The 14,982-nt window shown below is 32.9% G+C and overlaps 1 protein-coding gene across 8 annotated transcripts; it reads left to right on the plus strand.

Moving 5' to 3' along the window:
- Positions 1-4,578: 4,578 nt before the first annotated feature.
- LOC104107241 (protein root UVB sensitive 2, chloroplastic) lies at positions 4,579-11,896 on the plus strand. Of its 8 annotated transcripts, none has more exons than XM_009615992.4 (10): positions 4,579-4,712; positions 4,867-4,983; positions 6,304-6,392; positions 6,688-6,772; positions 6,989-7,048; positions 7,160-7,498; positions 8,179-8,358; positions 9,508-9,678; positions 9,752-10,181; positions 11,479-11,896. In XM_009615992.4, the coding sequence occupies exons 1-9, from the start codon at positions 4,701-4,703 to the stop codon at positions 10,175-10,177; spliced, it is 1,479 nt and encodes a 492-aa protein (XP_009614287.1). In that variant the 5' UTR covers positions 4,579-4,700; the 3' UTR covers positions 10,178-10,181; positions 11,479-11,896. The 8 variants fall into 8 exon arrangements, with proteins under 8 accessions (XP_009614287.1, XP_009614311.1, XP_009614319.1 ...); XM_009616016.4 differs by lacking the exon at positions 11,479-11,896 and having other exon boundaries at positions 7,160-7,253; positions 7,401-7,498; positions 9,752-10,476; XM_009616024.4 differs by lacking the exon at positions 11,479-11,896 and having other exon boundaries at positions 7,160-7,253; positions 7,401-7,498; positions 9,556-9,678; positions 9,752-10,476.
- Positions 11,897-14,982: the final 3,086 nt, after the last annotated feature.

Here is a 14,982-nt window from a genome sequence, read left to right on the forward strand (position 1 = left end):
GATTCATGTTAGAAATTATGTCTAGGATATGCACTTAATTGTTTGGGACATGATAGGGCTATTCTTGTTGTTTTGAGCTATTTGCGTTAATTGTAGACATAATCTCTGTCATGATACTATATTCGTGTATGATATCTGTCTCAGTACATTTTAATTATGATTTCTCACATGTTGTTAATACCTTATATGTGTAACACTATTGAACCGAGTACTGTGATATGTGGTTAACTGAGACTTGAGAGATTGATGGGTGATATGGGCTATTGAGTCGTATTTTGATTTATATTTGGATCGGGTTGCACGCCGCAACAGGTTGATATTGGATCGGATTACATGCCGCAATGGTTATATTGGTTGTTGGCTTCTATTCGATTACCGCTTGAGCAAGGATCCTCTCCTCCGGAGTCTGATATTCATAGTGAGTGCAGGCACAGGGTTATATATGTGCTTTGGTGAGGGGCATTTATGCCAGGCACCCGTATAGTGCTGAGTGTAATTGTGAGTTTGATGGGAACGGGCACTTGTTCCAGGCATCATGAGCGTGCTGAGTGTGAGAAACCTGATGGCTTCATTGTGATGTTATTGATTTGACATGCATGTTTGACATGTAGGCATAAAGATGTACTTTCTTCATGCTAGATGGTAAATGAATTGTCTTACATGTTGCTGAAAGTTTATAAAATCATAGTTTTCTTGATAAACTCTTGTTTTAGTGATTTCAGTTATAATATGTGTTACACTGGGAAAACATGATTAATTTTCCATATTTGTGAACGACCAGAACATTTGTGAACGAGTAAAATATGATATCTCTTGAATTGCTTTCTTTTGATGTCATCATTTATCATGTGTTATTGATTATTGGTATTGGACACTGACCTTCTTCCGAGCTCATCGTTGCTTTTAGCCTGAGGTTAGGCTTGTTGCTTATTGAGTATATGGGGTTGGTTGTACTCATACTACACTCTATACTTTATGTGCATATCCAGGTACTTCTGGACATGGTGATTGTTAGAGTTCGCACGGTTCCAGCCTGTGGATACTACGAGGTAGCTACTATGTCGTTCGCAAACCTTGAAGCTCTCTTTTGTTTATTTTTGTTATCACTGTTTTATCATCCAGACAATTTATGTATTGAGGATTGATTTTGTCTTTTGAGATTTTATTGCGCTCATGTACTCGTTGACACCAGGTCATTGGGATGGTTATAGTTGTGTTATTGATGCTATTTTCAGATATTTTATGATTATTCCGTTGTTGAGATTATTAAGTTCTATTAATTGAGTTTATTGTCATTGTGAAATTGTTGGCTTGCTTAGCAAGCGGTATTAGGCACTGTCACAGCTTCGGTGGGGGTTTGGGCCGTGACAATTTTATAAAAATAATTCAAAAAATTACCAAATCGTATCGAATAAATTTATATATGAAAATATATTACATGTTAAGTTTAAAAATCATAAAGCATTAAATTATTTTCCTTTGTGGGGAATATGAAAATTGCTACAAGACAACATGTAATTAATACCTAAATTCCCAACTCCCAAAACTATTCCGCTACTTCTATTAAAATAAAATTAATTCTAGCATCTTGAGTAGCAATGCACAAGGTATTCCAATTATCTTGATTAGCAAGACACAAGATATTGGATATCTTTTAGATTTCTCTTGTTGGATACTTAATCATTTAATAACTCTATTTTTGAGTCCCAACTTAATTAATATCTTTCTACTTGTGTAATTTATATTACTCTTGTTTTTGCTTAATTTGTTTATGTTGTTATAAAATAGTGAGGCGAATCTAGATTTATTCTGAAAATCTTTTATTTTTTCTTGATTCATCACCCTTTAAATAGTAAAAATATCTAAAGAGTTTTGCCAAAGTCCTATACAAATTTTATTACGTTCTAACTTTTATTAGCTACTCTATATGATATTCTTAAGAAAGAATATCATAAATTAATCGAATCGTATAGTTTTTAAAGAAAACAAGGTAATTGGGATGGTTTTAAAAAGTCTAATTCTTGTGCAAAATAGAATAATCAAAAAATTAGTGTGGTATAAATCTATCTATATCTATATTATTATAAAAGCACGAATAATTTATGCTAAATATTATATTACTAAAATATCCTCGAAACTTTGATAGACTTTTATACCCTTAATATTTTGAGTTAAAGGTGGATATAATTGTAATATTCCAAATATATTACCCAAGAATAGAATTCTTTCCAGATTAAAACTCCACATATGACGACAGCAAATTCCTACTCTACCAATACCTAGAACTTTTAAAATAACTATAATTGGTAAAGTTGGAAATAATTATGAATTTGGATAAACTTACTATACTTGTCACGATAAACAACTTGAATAAAAACTAATATTAAATATTATTGCATTCTTTAACCGACTTATAAATTTATTCGTATCATTTTGTAATTTTAAACTATTTAGTTCCAATTTATTATTTGATTATCACAACATTATTATGATTTGGTTTGCATTACATATATATAACTTCTATTTTAAGCAACTCATTATCTAACTTTAACAATTACTTATTTGTTAAAGTAATATATGACACAAGATATTCGTTCAATGCACGAGTATAGAGACTAGTTATATTAAAAGCACAAAGACCCTTAGTGAAATATCGCCTTTTTACCCTTTAAAAATAGATTTTACTTTGGATAAAATTATAATTAAACTATCTTCCTAATATTTAGAACTTGAAAATTCACGGAAATTTTGATTATTAAGTATTTCCTTATTTGAAGTATATACCTAAAATTTATGACTTAAAGGCAATTAATATTTTACCTTTAATAAATCATTAAAAAGGTCAAATATTTGGAAGGTCAGTACACAATTTTACGTCCATTTGAAGTAGTCAACAACTAGAGTAATTTTATTGAAGAACAATTCTACTAACATTTAGTATTTTCAACAAATTACATTAATTTATTCTCATTAAGTTGTAAGCTAACATAAGAATAAAATTAAAACTATTAAATATATAAAAAAATAATATTTCACTCTTTTAATCTTGTCTTCTTTTATCTATCCAGAAACTATTATAATAGCACGAAACTCCAACAAAAAATTGATCGATCATTTTATCATTTAAAAATATATATTATATTGGACAAAAAAGTCATTTAATTAGTATTTTCTACGAGTAGTATTTAGAATGATGAAGTTAACTAAAATTTTGACTATTATATCTTTCCTTATTTAAAATATAGGAACTCATAACATTTAGAAATAATTTAATCCCAGTAAGATTTTACTTATATTAGTTAAATAAGTAAAGTTTTACGATAATTTATTTTATAAATTATTATTTTATCAAAAACAATAATAATCCATATGACATTAGAAATCTTTCAGTTCAAGATGCAAAGAGACTCTTAAATTAATTGTTTTATATATACAAGTGCAAATAATGGCAAGAGGAAGAGACAAAAACTCTAAAATCAAATTGCACAGAAATCTAACTCTAGAGCTCAAGATATTGTCGGATAGCTAAAATTTTGAAGATCTAAGACTTGGGTTAACTTTAGAATTGTAAGTTTGATATCGTGTTAATTTGTCAATTTTTTATTGGATTAGGAGCTTTTGGTTAATCTTTTTGTAGAAGATTTAAAAAGAGCTAAAAATATAAAAAAAATATATAATATGCTAAGTAATTAAAACAGATAGATCAAAGAAATTGATCTAAAATGACCTGACATTTTCACAGTTTGAATACATTCTCTCTGCCTCAAAGTGTCTTATTATACGTGTGAGTTAGTCAATATGATCATATTCAAGTGAAGTACATGTTATTTTTAAAAACGAAATTGAAATATTCAGACACTATACAATAGAAATTATTATATTTTAAAAATATTTACGAAGTACATTAAATTAGTTTGATAAAAATAATAGGTTTTTTATTTCAAGATCACAAAGAGGAGGCCATTAATGTGTAAATTAAAACAAATCGTAGTTGCCTTATTTACTCTTTTTGGACTAATCATGGAAAAATATATTCTTTTATCTAGCATTAACTGGGAATCATGTGTCTCAATTATAAGCTATGGTGTTAACTACTATGCGAGAGCGCATTTGTTATTTAGGTTGCTAGCTTATGTGAAAAATATTAATAGCTATTGTCAACTCAAGTAATTCCCTTTTAAGAAAATATTTTGTCAAAAATATTATTGTGAATTTTTACAATTCTTGCATCGATAAATCTATATGGGTGATAGCTATAGCATATAATTGAAAATAAATATCAAGCTAGAAAAATACGTGACTAATATTATCCATCATAATTGAGCTAAAGGAAGTAAAAGCGCTACTCAACATAATCATCATATCTATTTATAAAGGATGGTACGAGAACCTAAAACTATTCCTAATAATATTTTAAATAAAAAGTATATGAGGACTTTTATAAAGCAGATATCTTTCTTCCTTTATTCAAGAATTTACTTTTAAAAAAACTATTTGATAAATCATATAATGAAAACATCTACTATATAATTTTTAAAAAATATATTAATTCGTGCGCGCAACTAGTTTTATAAAATAACTAGGCATATACGCAACCCAAACCTAGCCTCTCCCGCGTCTGGTAGTATAGCTGCCCATATCCCCAACTTCCCGGCGGAACTCTGTCTCTCTCTTTCTTCTCATAATACCGTTTGTTCCAAATGAAAATACTGGTAACTCTCTCGCTTATCCTTATTTTTATTGTCTTATTTAGTTTTTTTTCTATTCCATTTCTTCGCAGTTAGTTACTTCAAGACTCGGGACATTTTCTTTTTATTAGTCTCCCTTTCATTTTAAAATTTTTGGGTGAAATTTCTGCTGGAGAAGATAAAGATGCAAAGAAAAGAAGCAGATGAGCTGCCGCCTCAGGTGCCAATTTCTTGGGTCGAAATCTCCAGTTCGGTTTCTCGCCAATACCAATTTGAACCTGATGGTAAGCTGTCGGTAAGTTCTCCTTTCTTTTGCCAGAGAATTCCCCACTTTTTTATGTTTTATTGCTCGTTATAGTAACCAATGTACCAGTAAAACGAAGAAAAAGACATTGACCCAGTTAGGTAATTGCACTACGTAACGCCATTAGTGATATTTCAATAAATGTCCATTTCAAACTTTGGCTGCACAAGGAATTGGGTTAATGGGATTGGTTGCGGGGCTGTGCGGAAAGGTTTGGAAATTGAACATATTCTTCTTTAATAGGTACCCAGTAAATTAAACTACCGGTTAGTTAAAAGACAATTGCACTCTCATAACTATTATCTGAACAAAGCTAACTTTACTGCTCCTAAACCTTAAGTAATATTAATTGAACTTGAATTCCCCATTTACCCTTTGTCAGGGGCGGACACACATGGGTAGAAGCCTTCCTCGGAAAAAAATTAAATGTTTATACTAATATTTTGCAAAAATGAAGCAATATATATAATAGCGACACCGTTTCCTGGCAAAGAGTAGTTCTTGGTCCACTAGTCAAGCTCGTATTTGGGCTTGTAAAGGTCGTAGATTCGAGGTTGGACCTAGACATTCTCTTTTTGAACATTTTTGAGCGAGCTTTTTTGTTAAAAATGTTAGGCTAAGGAGAATCAAATCTACACCTCCCTTTGCAATAATATTCAACTAAACCATTGGACCAAGGCTTTCAACTTGTGGGAAAATGATAGTAAATAATACCTATTTATTTATTCTATTTATATAAATACAACACCACTTACAAAAAGTTCCGCGTACGCCCCTGCCTTTTGTGACAAGCTTCTATAGCTACATAAATGTTATGCCATGTTTAAGATCATAAGTTTTAAAACTGTTATTGCCACACAAATATATGACAAATTTAAGACAACAAGTTTCGAAAATCTTCCTCTTTTTGTTAAACTCCAAGTCTAGTCAAACTACGCCATATAAATTGAAATAGAGAGAGTAATACTTTTGAGGGGTTATAAACATCTTGAGCATGTTAATGAGTATATATTACATCCCAGTGATAGGTATTCTATACTGGTTGTTTTTCCTTGCTGCCTGAATGTTCCACTGGACATAGTATGTACATTTTCCTTGTCATCTCCATTTATCAGAAGTTTATTGCACCTGAAATAGAGACTTGCCACTCTGTACTACGTCATCCTTGTCCTGTTAATATATCAAAAAAGTACTTCACTTGCATCTCAATAGAGACTTACTACCATGCACTAAGTTTTCCTTATCATGTTAATTAGTCAAAAGACTTTACTTGCCTTTCAAATAGACACTTACTTCAATGTCTCTTTACAGGTCAGGATGGTTGATGACTCAAGACCAGTTGCACAGAGAATGGTTGAATCCTTTCTGAATAAATTTTTTCCATCTGGTTATCCTTATAGGTATGGATTTCTTAGAAATCATTTCTCAACAGTTGTAGTTTCTCATAAGCGTCATGAATAAAGGGCAGCCCGGTGCGCTAAGCTCCCGCTATGCATGGGGTCCGGGGAAGGGCCGGACCACAAGGATCTATTTTATGCAGTCTTACCTTGCATTTCTGCAAGAGGCTGTTTCCGCGGCTTGAACCCGTGACCTCCCGGTCACATGGCAACAACTTTACCGGTTACGCCAAGGCTCCCCTTCGTATAAGCTTCATGAATATGTAATGTAAATAGCTGCTCTTGATTGCTTCTGCAGTGTGAATGAGGGCTATCTGAGATACACACAATTTCGAGCACTGCAACACTTCACAAGTGCAGCATTATCCGTTTTGTCGACTCAGGTCTTCTTCTAACTATGAAGAATCTTACAGACTGCTAAACTTTTTGCGGCTTCATAAAAAAATTTAAACTGTACTATCTTCAAAAAAAAAAAACACGCACTCAGAGACGAACACTATATTATATAGTGCTGGCTGAAATTGCCTTTTGCTCTTAATACCTAAATACATAATACATCCGTTAAAATGATGGTATTTTTAAGTATTGCTCCTTTGCAGTCACTGCTATTTGCTGCAGGCTTGCGTCCTACACCTGCTCAGGCAACTGCAGTGAGCTGGGTAAGTTTTTTATCTAGTTGACAGACTTAACGCATGAGCTCCTTAATTATTTTGTCCATTTCCCTTTCCCTTTTTTTGGAGGTATGTTACGATTGTTTTGTTTATTTACAGATATTAAAGGATGGCATGCAGCATGTGGGAAAGCTCATATGTAGCAACTTGGGTGCACGGATGGATTCTGAGCCTAAACGTTGGAGAATTTTAGGTTTACATGATGTCCATCGAGCACTGTGCTATGCTGTGATTCTGCTTATTTCTTTAAAGGAGTTGTTACTGCAGGAATTGATTCTATTACTTGCATTTCTCTGTCACATTATAAAGATTTTAATTATATTAGCTTTCTATACTGCAGCTGATGTTCTGTATGACTTGGGGACTGGTTTAGAAGTTATGTCTCCTTTATGCCCACATCTGTTTCTTGAAGTAGCCGGCCTTGGCAATTTCGCAAAGGTAAGTTTCTCTGCGTACTAATAAAGAGGAGCATTGATTGGACTATTCAGGGAGATCTATAAACTTATGAACGACATTGATCCGATGTAGATTGTATTATACATTTATTTCTTGTTACTCCGTCTATTCCTCTGGCAGACATGATTTCCCTTCTTTTTTTTCTCATTCGAAAGTTCTCCCCCATTATCCTGAATTGATAAATAGTATTCTTCTAACAGCGTTTTTTTTGTTTTGTTTCATAGAGCAGGAGCAAAAAATACTGCTCAATATATTTAGTACAAGAATAGATCTATCGAGAAGTTGATCTTATGTACACTATATACCACCTTTTTTTCGTTCATCATTACACTTTATATATGAAGAATAATAGGATTGAAAAATTTGTATAGAGGAAACTGGAATTTCCAGAACTCTGAGCGAATGACACGACTTACTCTAACGTCGCAATTTCTTTTATGATAAAATCTCCCTTGAAAGAGTAATATTTCTCCTTTTGGAGTAGTGTTCATTTACTTTCTCTATCTATGAAAGAAATATTATTAGTCAAAGCTTAACTATGGTATATTTTGAAAATTGTAAATTATCTAAGCTTCTGTTCTGTGATTTGTGAGATACTTGTTGCTAGCAATGTTAACGAACCTATTTTTTTTAAAATAGAAAAATTTCTTTGGAGTTGTCAGGGAATGGCAGTTGTTGCAGCTAGAGCAACAAGATTGCCGATATATTCTTCATTTGCCAAAGAAGGAAATCTTAGTGATCTGTTTGCTAAAGGCGAGGCTATTTCCACTCTTTTTAATGTTCTCGGGCTCGGAGCTGGAATTCACTTAGCATCTACTATTTGTTCATCAATGCAGGGAAAGGTACTGTTTTATTACCACCAAAGGTGTATTATCTACATTTCTTTTATTCAGCTCTGACCCCTTTTCTATCGGAAACAGCCTCTCTGTCCTTCTAGGGTAGGGGTAAGGCTGCATATATCTCACCCTCCCCAGACCCCACTTGCGAGAAAATACTAGGCTTCTTGTTGTTGTTGTTGTTGTTGCTTTGACCCTTTTATAGGGCTTCCAAATCATGTTTAAACTAGGAGTATTAAACTTTGATGCGATTATAAAATCCACTATGCAGAATTGTTGGTTTGACATCACCGTGAACTGTTAACTATGCCATGTGTTACTTTGATGAATAGACACCTGGTGTTGTAACTCTGGTACTTATAGGAGTAGTGCACTCATGGTATGGCTCCAGCTTACAGGAGCTGCAAGGTTTTCCCTGAATACTTTTTCTGGCGGTAGCATGAAGAGTTCACAATTTAAAGCTATAGCAAGTAAGATTCTTTAGATAGTCCATGAAGCAGATATAAAGGATAAGACATACATCATATTTAAATGGTAATCTTTGAAACATACTTATACTAGTGTTTGTTATGTGTATATGGAGAGAGAGTATAGAGAAAAGGGAGTGCAAAAGTGTGGCAGGAGAAAATGTCATTTAGAAGGTTGGAGAATTTTATCTTTAGAGCCTACTGATAGTGCTTCTGAAAGTAGTAATCAAGTAAGAGTGATGGTAACATCAGTTATATTGGTTGTCATATTCTTTTTGTTGATGTCATCTTAGCGTTAGGTGAGTCTGAGCTTTGTACCTAAGTTAATGAAATCCCATGTATGCTTCTCTCTGTAGCTATCTAAATTTATTTTCCTTTGTTGTGCTTACAAACCTCAAGCTGGTAGAAGTACAAGAAGAATTTGTGTCCTAAGATGTCCAAAATCACATTGACTTGAAAACGTTACTAGACGTTCTCGGTATATCTGCTTCCCAAACCTCAAAGATGAGTAAAATGAAATTGTAGGAACTTTTGTTCCAGGGGTCCTTTGGCTTCTATTCCCTGCTGAGCTCAGTTTTTACCAGAGCATGGTAATACAATCATGTAGACTGTTTAGCCCAATTACTTGTAGAGAACGCAAGGAAGTGTGTTGTCATTTTAGGTTCACAGGGTTGAGTTGTTATTGCAGTTGATTAGAGGGTCCTTTCCGATTCTGAAAATATTGAATACCCTGCAGTTGGTTGTTGCGCCGCTGCTGTCTATTATACACGTTTACAGTGTCTGTGAAGAAATGCGAGCTACTCCTGTCAACACATTAAATCCGCAGAGAACTGCAATGATTGTTGCCGAATTTGTGAAGGTACATATCTAAAGTTGCAAAGGTGAGACAGATCGAATACCATCTCAATTAACTGAGTTCTCCATTATATTAGACTGGAAAAATCTCAAGTCCTGCTGACCTAAGATATCAAGAAGATCTCGTATTTCCTGGAAGGCTGATAGAGGATGCTGGAAATGTAAAGGTGGGAAGGTCTCTGCATGAAGTAGTTAGCCCTTCAAAGCTGCGACAATTTAAAGAAACATTTCCGGAGGAGAAGTTCCTTTTAAACCGTGGAAGTAGATGGACTGATATGATACTGGAGCACGATGCAACTGGTGAAGATGCACTGAGGGGTTGGATGGTTGCTGCTTATGCTTCAGATATGGAACGATTAGCTAGGGAACCAAGTACAAATATCTCACATGAGGCTTATGAGAAGATGAATTCTGTGTTCTCCCCATTTTTAGCTGAACTGCAGGCAAAAGGGTGGCATACTGATCGATTTCTTGATGGTACTGGAAGTCGTTTTGTGTTTTAGTTCTGTAAGTATCAAATTCTTGGTACTTTGTTATCCTCTTACATTGGTATAGTATATTGTCACGAAGACACAAGATTCACTGCATCATTTAGGAAGACTTTGGAGAAAATGTGTCTTGTGAAAGCAATACAAATCTCTTACTACTGAGACAAAATGTAAGCAAGAGACTATTTTTTTTTTTCCTTTCAAAACACGCACAATTTGTTTAAGGTGGCAATGTCCATGAAAAAATAGCATGGTTTTCCTCTGATCACTATATCAAAAAGGCTTTTGATAAGTCCAATTTATTGGGAGTTCAATGGGCTATGTGTGGACTAAGCTAGCGTTTGGCCATAGATTCCCAAATTTGTTTTGAAAAATCTGATTTGGGTGAAGTTTGGTTTGAAGATGAAAATGTGTTTGGACATGATTTTTCAAAACATATTTCACTTTTTATTTGAAAAAACATGAAACATGACTTATACCCACAAGTTCCAAAAACTATCACAAATACCCAATAGTATCATTATTACAAATCATAGCTCTGAACATAAATAAGTTTGGTACAAAATTATCATTTGTATAATGAACTATATAAATCATTAATTACAGTGAAATCCCATTAGAGAATTACGGCTCCTAATTAAGAAGAAAAGATTAACTGATATGAGTGTTCAGAAAGCCATTTAGCCTACAAATCAGAAGCAAAAGTAAGATGTACAAAGGATTGAGCTGATAAGGGAGCATATTCATCAAATATTTAGTTGGTCGTAATAAATGTGGGCTCTTTTATAAATTATAAAAGTTTGGGGTAATATTTAAAAAAATTTAAAAATGTAACGGTCATGTTTTGGCCCAAAATCAACAATTGAGGTGATTTTGGGATTTTGGATTTTGGATTTTGCCAAAATGTGGATAAAATCTATGGCCAAACATGTGTTTGCCAAATAAATCCCAAATTTATTTTGGCAAAACTCATGGCCAAACGGGTCCTAAGTGTTCACTATTATGGTGTAGTTTTATCTATAGCCACTTTGCGAACTGTTTTTCTCAAAGATTTCCCTACCACCAACCCTCAAAAATCTCCCCTTTGGACTTTCTCGCATTTAGGTGTGGCTTATTTCCCCTTTTTAGTCTTCCTATACACTGGCAATTATTTTAAAAAGGTGCAGACCGGTGTTACCTTTTTTTAAAGTGTTAAAACCAATTGGATATCTGATGATATATTCAGTATTATTATCGCAAAATTTGCACATTGCATTTCGGCGCATGCATCAACGTGGGAACTGACAATTGCATTTGCGTCTCTTTTTTGGTTGCAGCAAGTACATGTCCTGTGGGGATAGCTGAAAACTAGAAGTAGATGATGAATGGAAGTACAAGAGGGGATGAAGCGTATTTTAGACTTCCAAACGTTTTTTTATATATAAATAAAGGAAGTATTATATTAATGAGGTTCTGTTATGAAATATTATCTTATATAATATAGTGGAGGTCTATAACTCCCAAAGAAGTTACTCCCACTACTCTTTTTCATTAACCTCTCATTACTTCTTACCATTATAGTTGTAACTCCTACATCTAAATAACCTCCTCCATGATCTCAATAGTTAATATCATGTTCATGGCATCCCTTTTATTACCTCAATATCATCCTATAAATAGAAGGTTTGGGCATCACATTGTACACACTTGGAAAAACACTTGATGAAATAAGAAAGCTCTCTCTTCCTCTCTACATCTATTATTTTTCCTTGTTTCATATTGTTACTTTAAGCTTATTTCTTAATACGTTACCAGCACGAAGCACTAACCAAGTGAGAAGATAACTTATTTGACGATGGAATTATGAATGGACGACAACCTTCAATCAATTTGGTTGAGCCTATGGAAATCTGGGCATCTCGTATGCCATATCAATGTTATGTTTGCTTCTATTATACAGGGAGTATCATTTTTCAATTGTCATGAATTCTGCAATTAACTTGCGTTAATATTTAAGACTTGGTCTAGTTTGTGTTACTTAACAATTTAGTTTCATTTTTGCAGATGTATATATATTGAGTACCTCTGCTTTCGAGTAGCAAATAAGAGCATATTTCGATGCCTTGACATCATCTCCCATATGTATTTCTCCGACAGTTTGCAAGCCAAGATTATGGAACTGTTAACTATTGAGAAGGCTTCTAATTAATATTAAAAATAAAAAGAATTTAAATTTATTTTGTGGTCAAAATAAATTTTGTATGACTAAGATAGTTCTATTCCCTTTATATTTGATCATGTGGTTGTTCGTGGAAAAGATTCATGCGAACTCTTACTAAAGTCCGGATAAAAAATAACTGATCATTAGAAAGTAGTATATTATGATAGGCTCAGGGTGAGTTCATTTTGGCTTATTATGCCATTGTATGAGAATAAGTCATTGGGTTTGATTTCTGGTGCACCATGATAATAAAAGTTGGGTTCGAATCCTAACTCATTATGGCCTAACATGTCTTTATAAGGGTAAGGTATTGGGTCTGAGTCTCAATGCGATGATATAATGATGACTAAAGAAAAATAATGTATTTTTCATGAAAAAATATGAAGCTTGTCTCACTTGATTTGCTCCATTCATGAAGTGAATGTGATAGCGGTGCATAATAAGTCTAAATGAACAAGTGGTTGACCAATGAACGTGGGTGTGCCAAATATCAAAATAATAATAGTCATCATTATGGTAATTGTAAAAAGGAGAACAATAAGATTTCTGAAAATAATCCTTCAAATGTGAAGGAAATGTGTATCAATGTGACATGTAAATATGAGGCAATCCATTCCTTGAAAATATGACTTGTGATAAACATTGTAAATGCACACTCATTTATGAAAGTAAATGTGAAAATATACATATGTGATACAAATTATGCATAAGAATGTGCTTATGCATAGTTGAATAAATACTACAACATACATCTACGGGAGATTGAGAGAAATAAAGATAATGGACATTACTATGTGGCTACAAGAATATGTCATTAGTCGCGTACATGTGGTACGCTAAAAATATTTTGTCATGCCTTATAAAAAGTTGTTAAAGGCCAAATTAAAGCAAGAAATGATTTTGCTTATGATGATTTTGACCATGACAATAATAATATAATTTTTTCTGTGGAGGAGATATTTAACACTTGGATGGTTTGATAAAAGATCGTGTATTATAAAATTAATTGAGAGCTCCGAAAGAGCGAATTTATTATTACCCGAATAAATAAAATTATTCATGGCATTGGTGAAAGTAAGTCTCAAAAGGAACTTTTTGAGTTTCAAAGATATTAGCCAAAGTGGTTAGCATTTGAGACTACAAATGAAAGGAAGATTGAATATCTTTATATTACTATAATCATACCGGATAAATCTAAAAGGCTACCCGATTTTTCTTCTATTTGTACTACACATATATAAGCATGATGATGAAATCACATGCCACAAGTAAACTAGAGGTTTACTGAAACAAATATAAGTTGACATGACCGGTTGGCCATCCCGGTTCAATTGATACGAAAATTAATTGAGAATTCACATTGGCATATATTGAAGAAATACAATATATATATATATATATATATATATATATATATATATATATATATATATATATATATATATATATATATATATATATATATATATATATATATATATATATATATATATATCACCTGCCATGTGGACCATTTATTATTATATAATTTTAAAGATGCATCTATTGTATGGTCACATGTGCGTTTGTTATCAACTTACAGTTTGCTTTTGCAAGGTTGCTTGCTCAAATTATTAGAGCACAGTTCCAAAATATAAATTATGATGAGTTATCTTGATAATGCTGATTTAAATCCAAGTTGATTTAATAGAAATTGTATGCCTCCAATTATAGCTAAACCATTCGTTATGAGAACAAAACTCCCAAATAGAAATTTGGTATGTGATGTATTATTTAATATACAACAGTACTTGTACGCATCTAGCCAAATTATGATCAATTCTCCCCATCACAATTGGTTCAGGGTCAGGAACCAAATTATTTTCATCTAAAAATATGAATGTGCTATATGATTTAATTATTCCACCACAATACACAAAAATGAGTCCTCAAAATGTTGGGGATATGTATTGATGATCCCAACATTAGGGGGAGAAAATGGGCAGCTGAAAAAGTGATACGTGAAATGAATTATTATGAATACATCTAGATCCCCGTACAAGAAAATGTGAACTTGAAGTTCAAGTAATTATTCATTTGCAAAATATTGCCAGGGGCATTTACTAACCCAAAGCCAAATGTTATATTTCAACTGCTAAATACTCCAAATAGAATAAACCCACGATGGACATAGTCTATGGAAAGCATAAAGCGTAATAGACTAATCGATTTCAAAAATAAAATTCCTTGAAGAAGGAGAGAAGCAAATGATTAAGATGATCATAATAAGGAGACAAGTGCTCTAAAAGAGCACCACGACATAACACGTCATAGGACCTCATGGGAGAGGCTTAGGTACCTGAAAATAATGAGATAAAGAGATCTCAATAAGTTATGTCTTTATTGGGTAATAATGAAACTAATATAAAATGATCGTTGACGATATTGTTGATACAATCTAGCGATAAATATTATTAAGGTTGCTGAATTTTGTACCTTTTCTGCTCATCCTTCTGTATCTTAATGTATGTGCCAAGGTTTCTTATTTTAATCGTGTAAAGGTTTGATGGCAGTCCTTCGTAGCTCTGCTCCGGCGTTCCTCTTATCTCATAGGTTGTAGCACACGTCATGCCTTGTGGTA

This window comes from Nicotiana tomentosiformis, chromosome 2, assembly GCF_000390325.3.
Source record: "Nicotiana tomentosiformis chromosome 2, ASM39032v3, whole genome shotgun sequence".
NCBI lineage: Eukaryota > Viridiplantae > Streptophyta > Magnoliopsida > Solanales > Solanaceae > Nicotiana > Nicotiana tomentosiformis.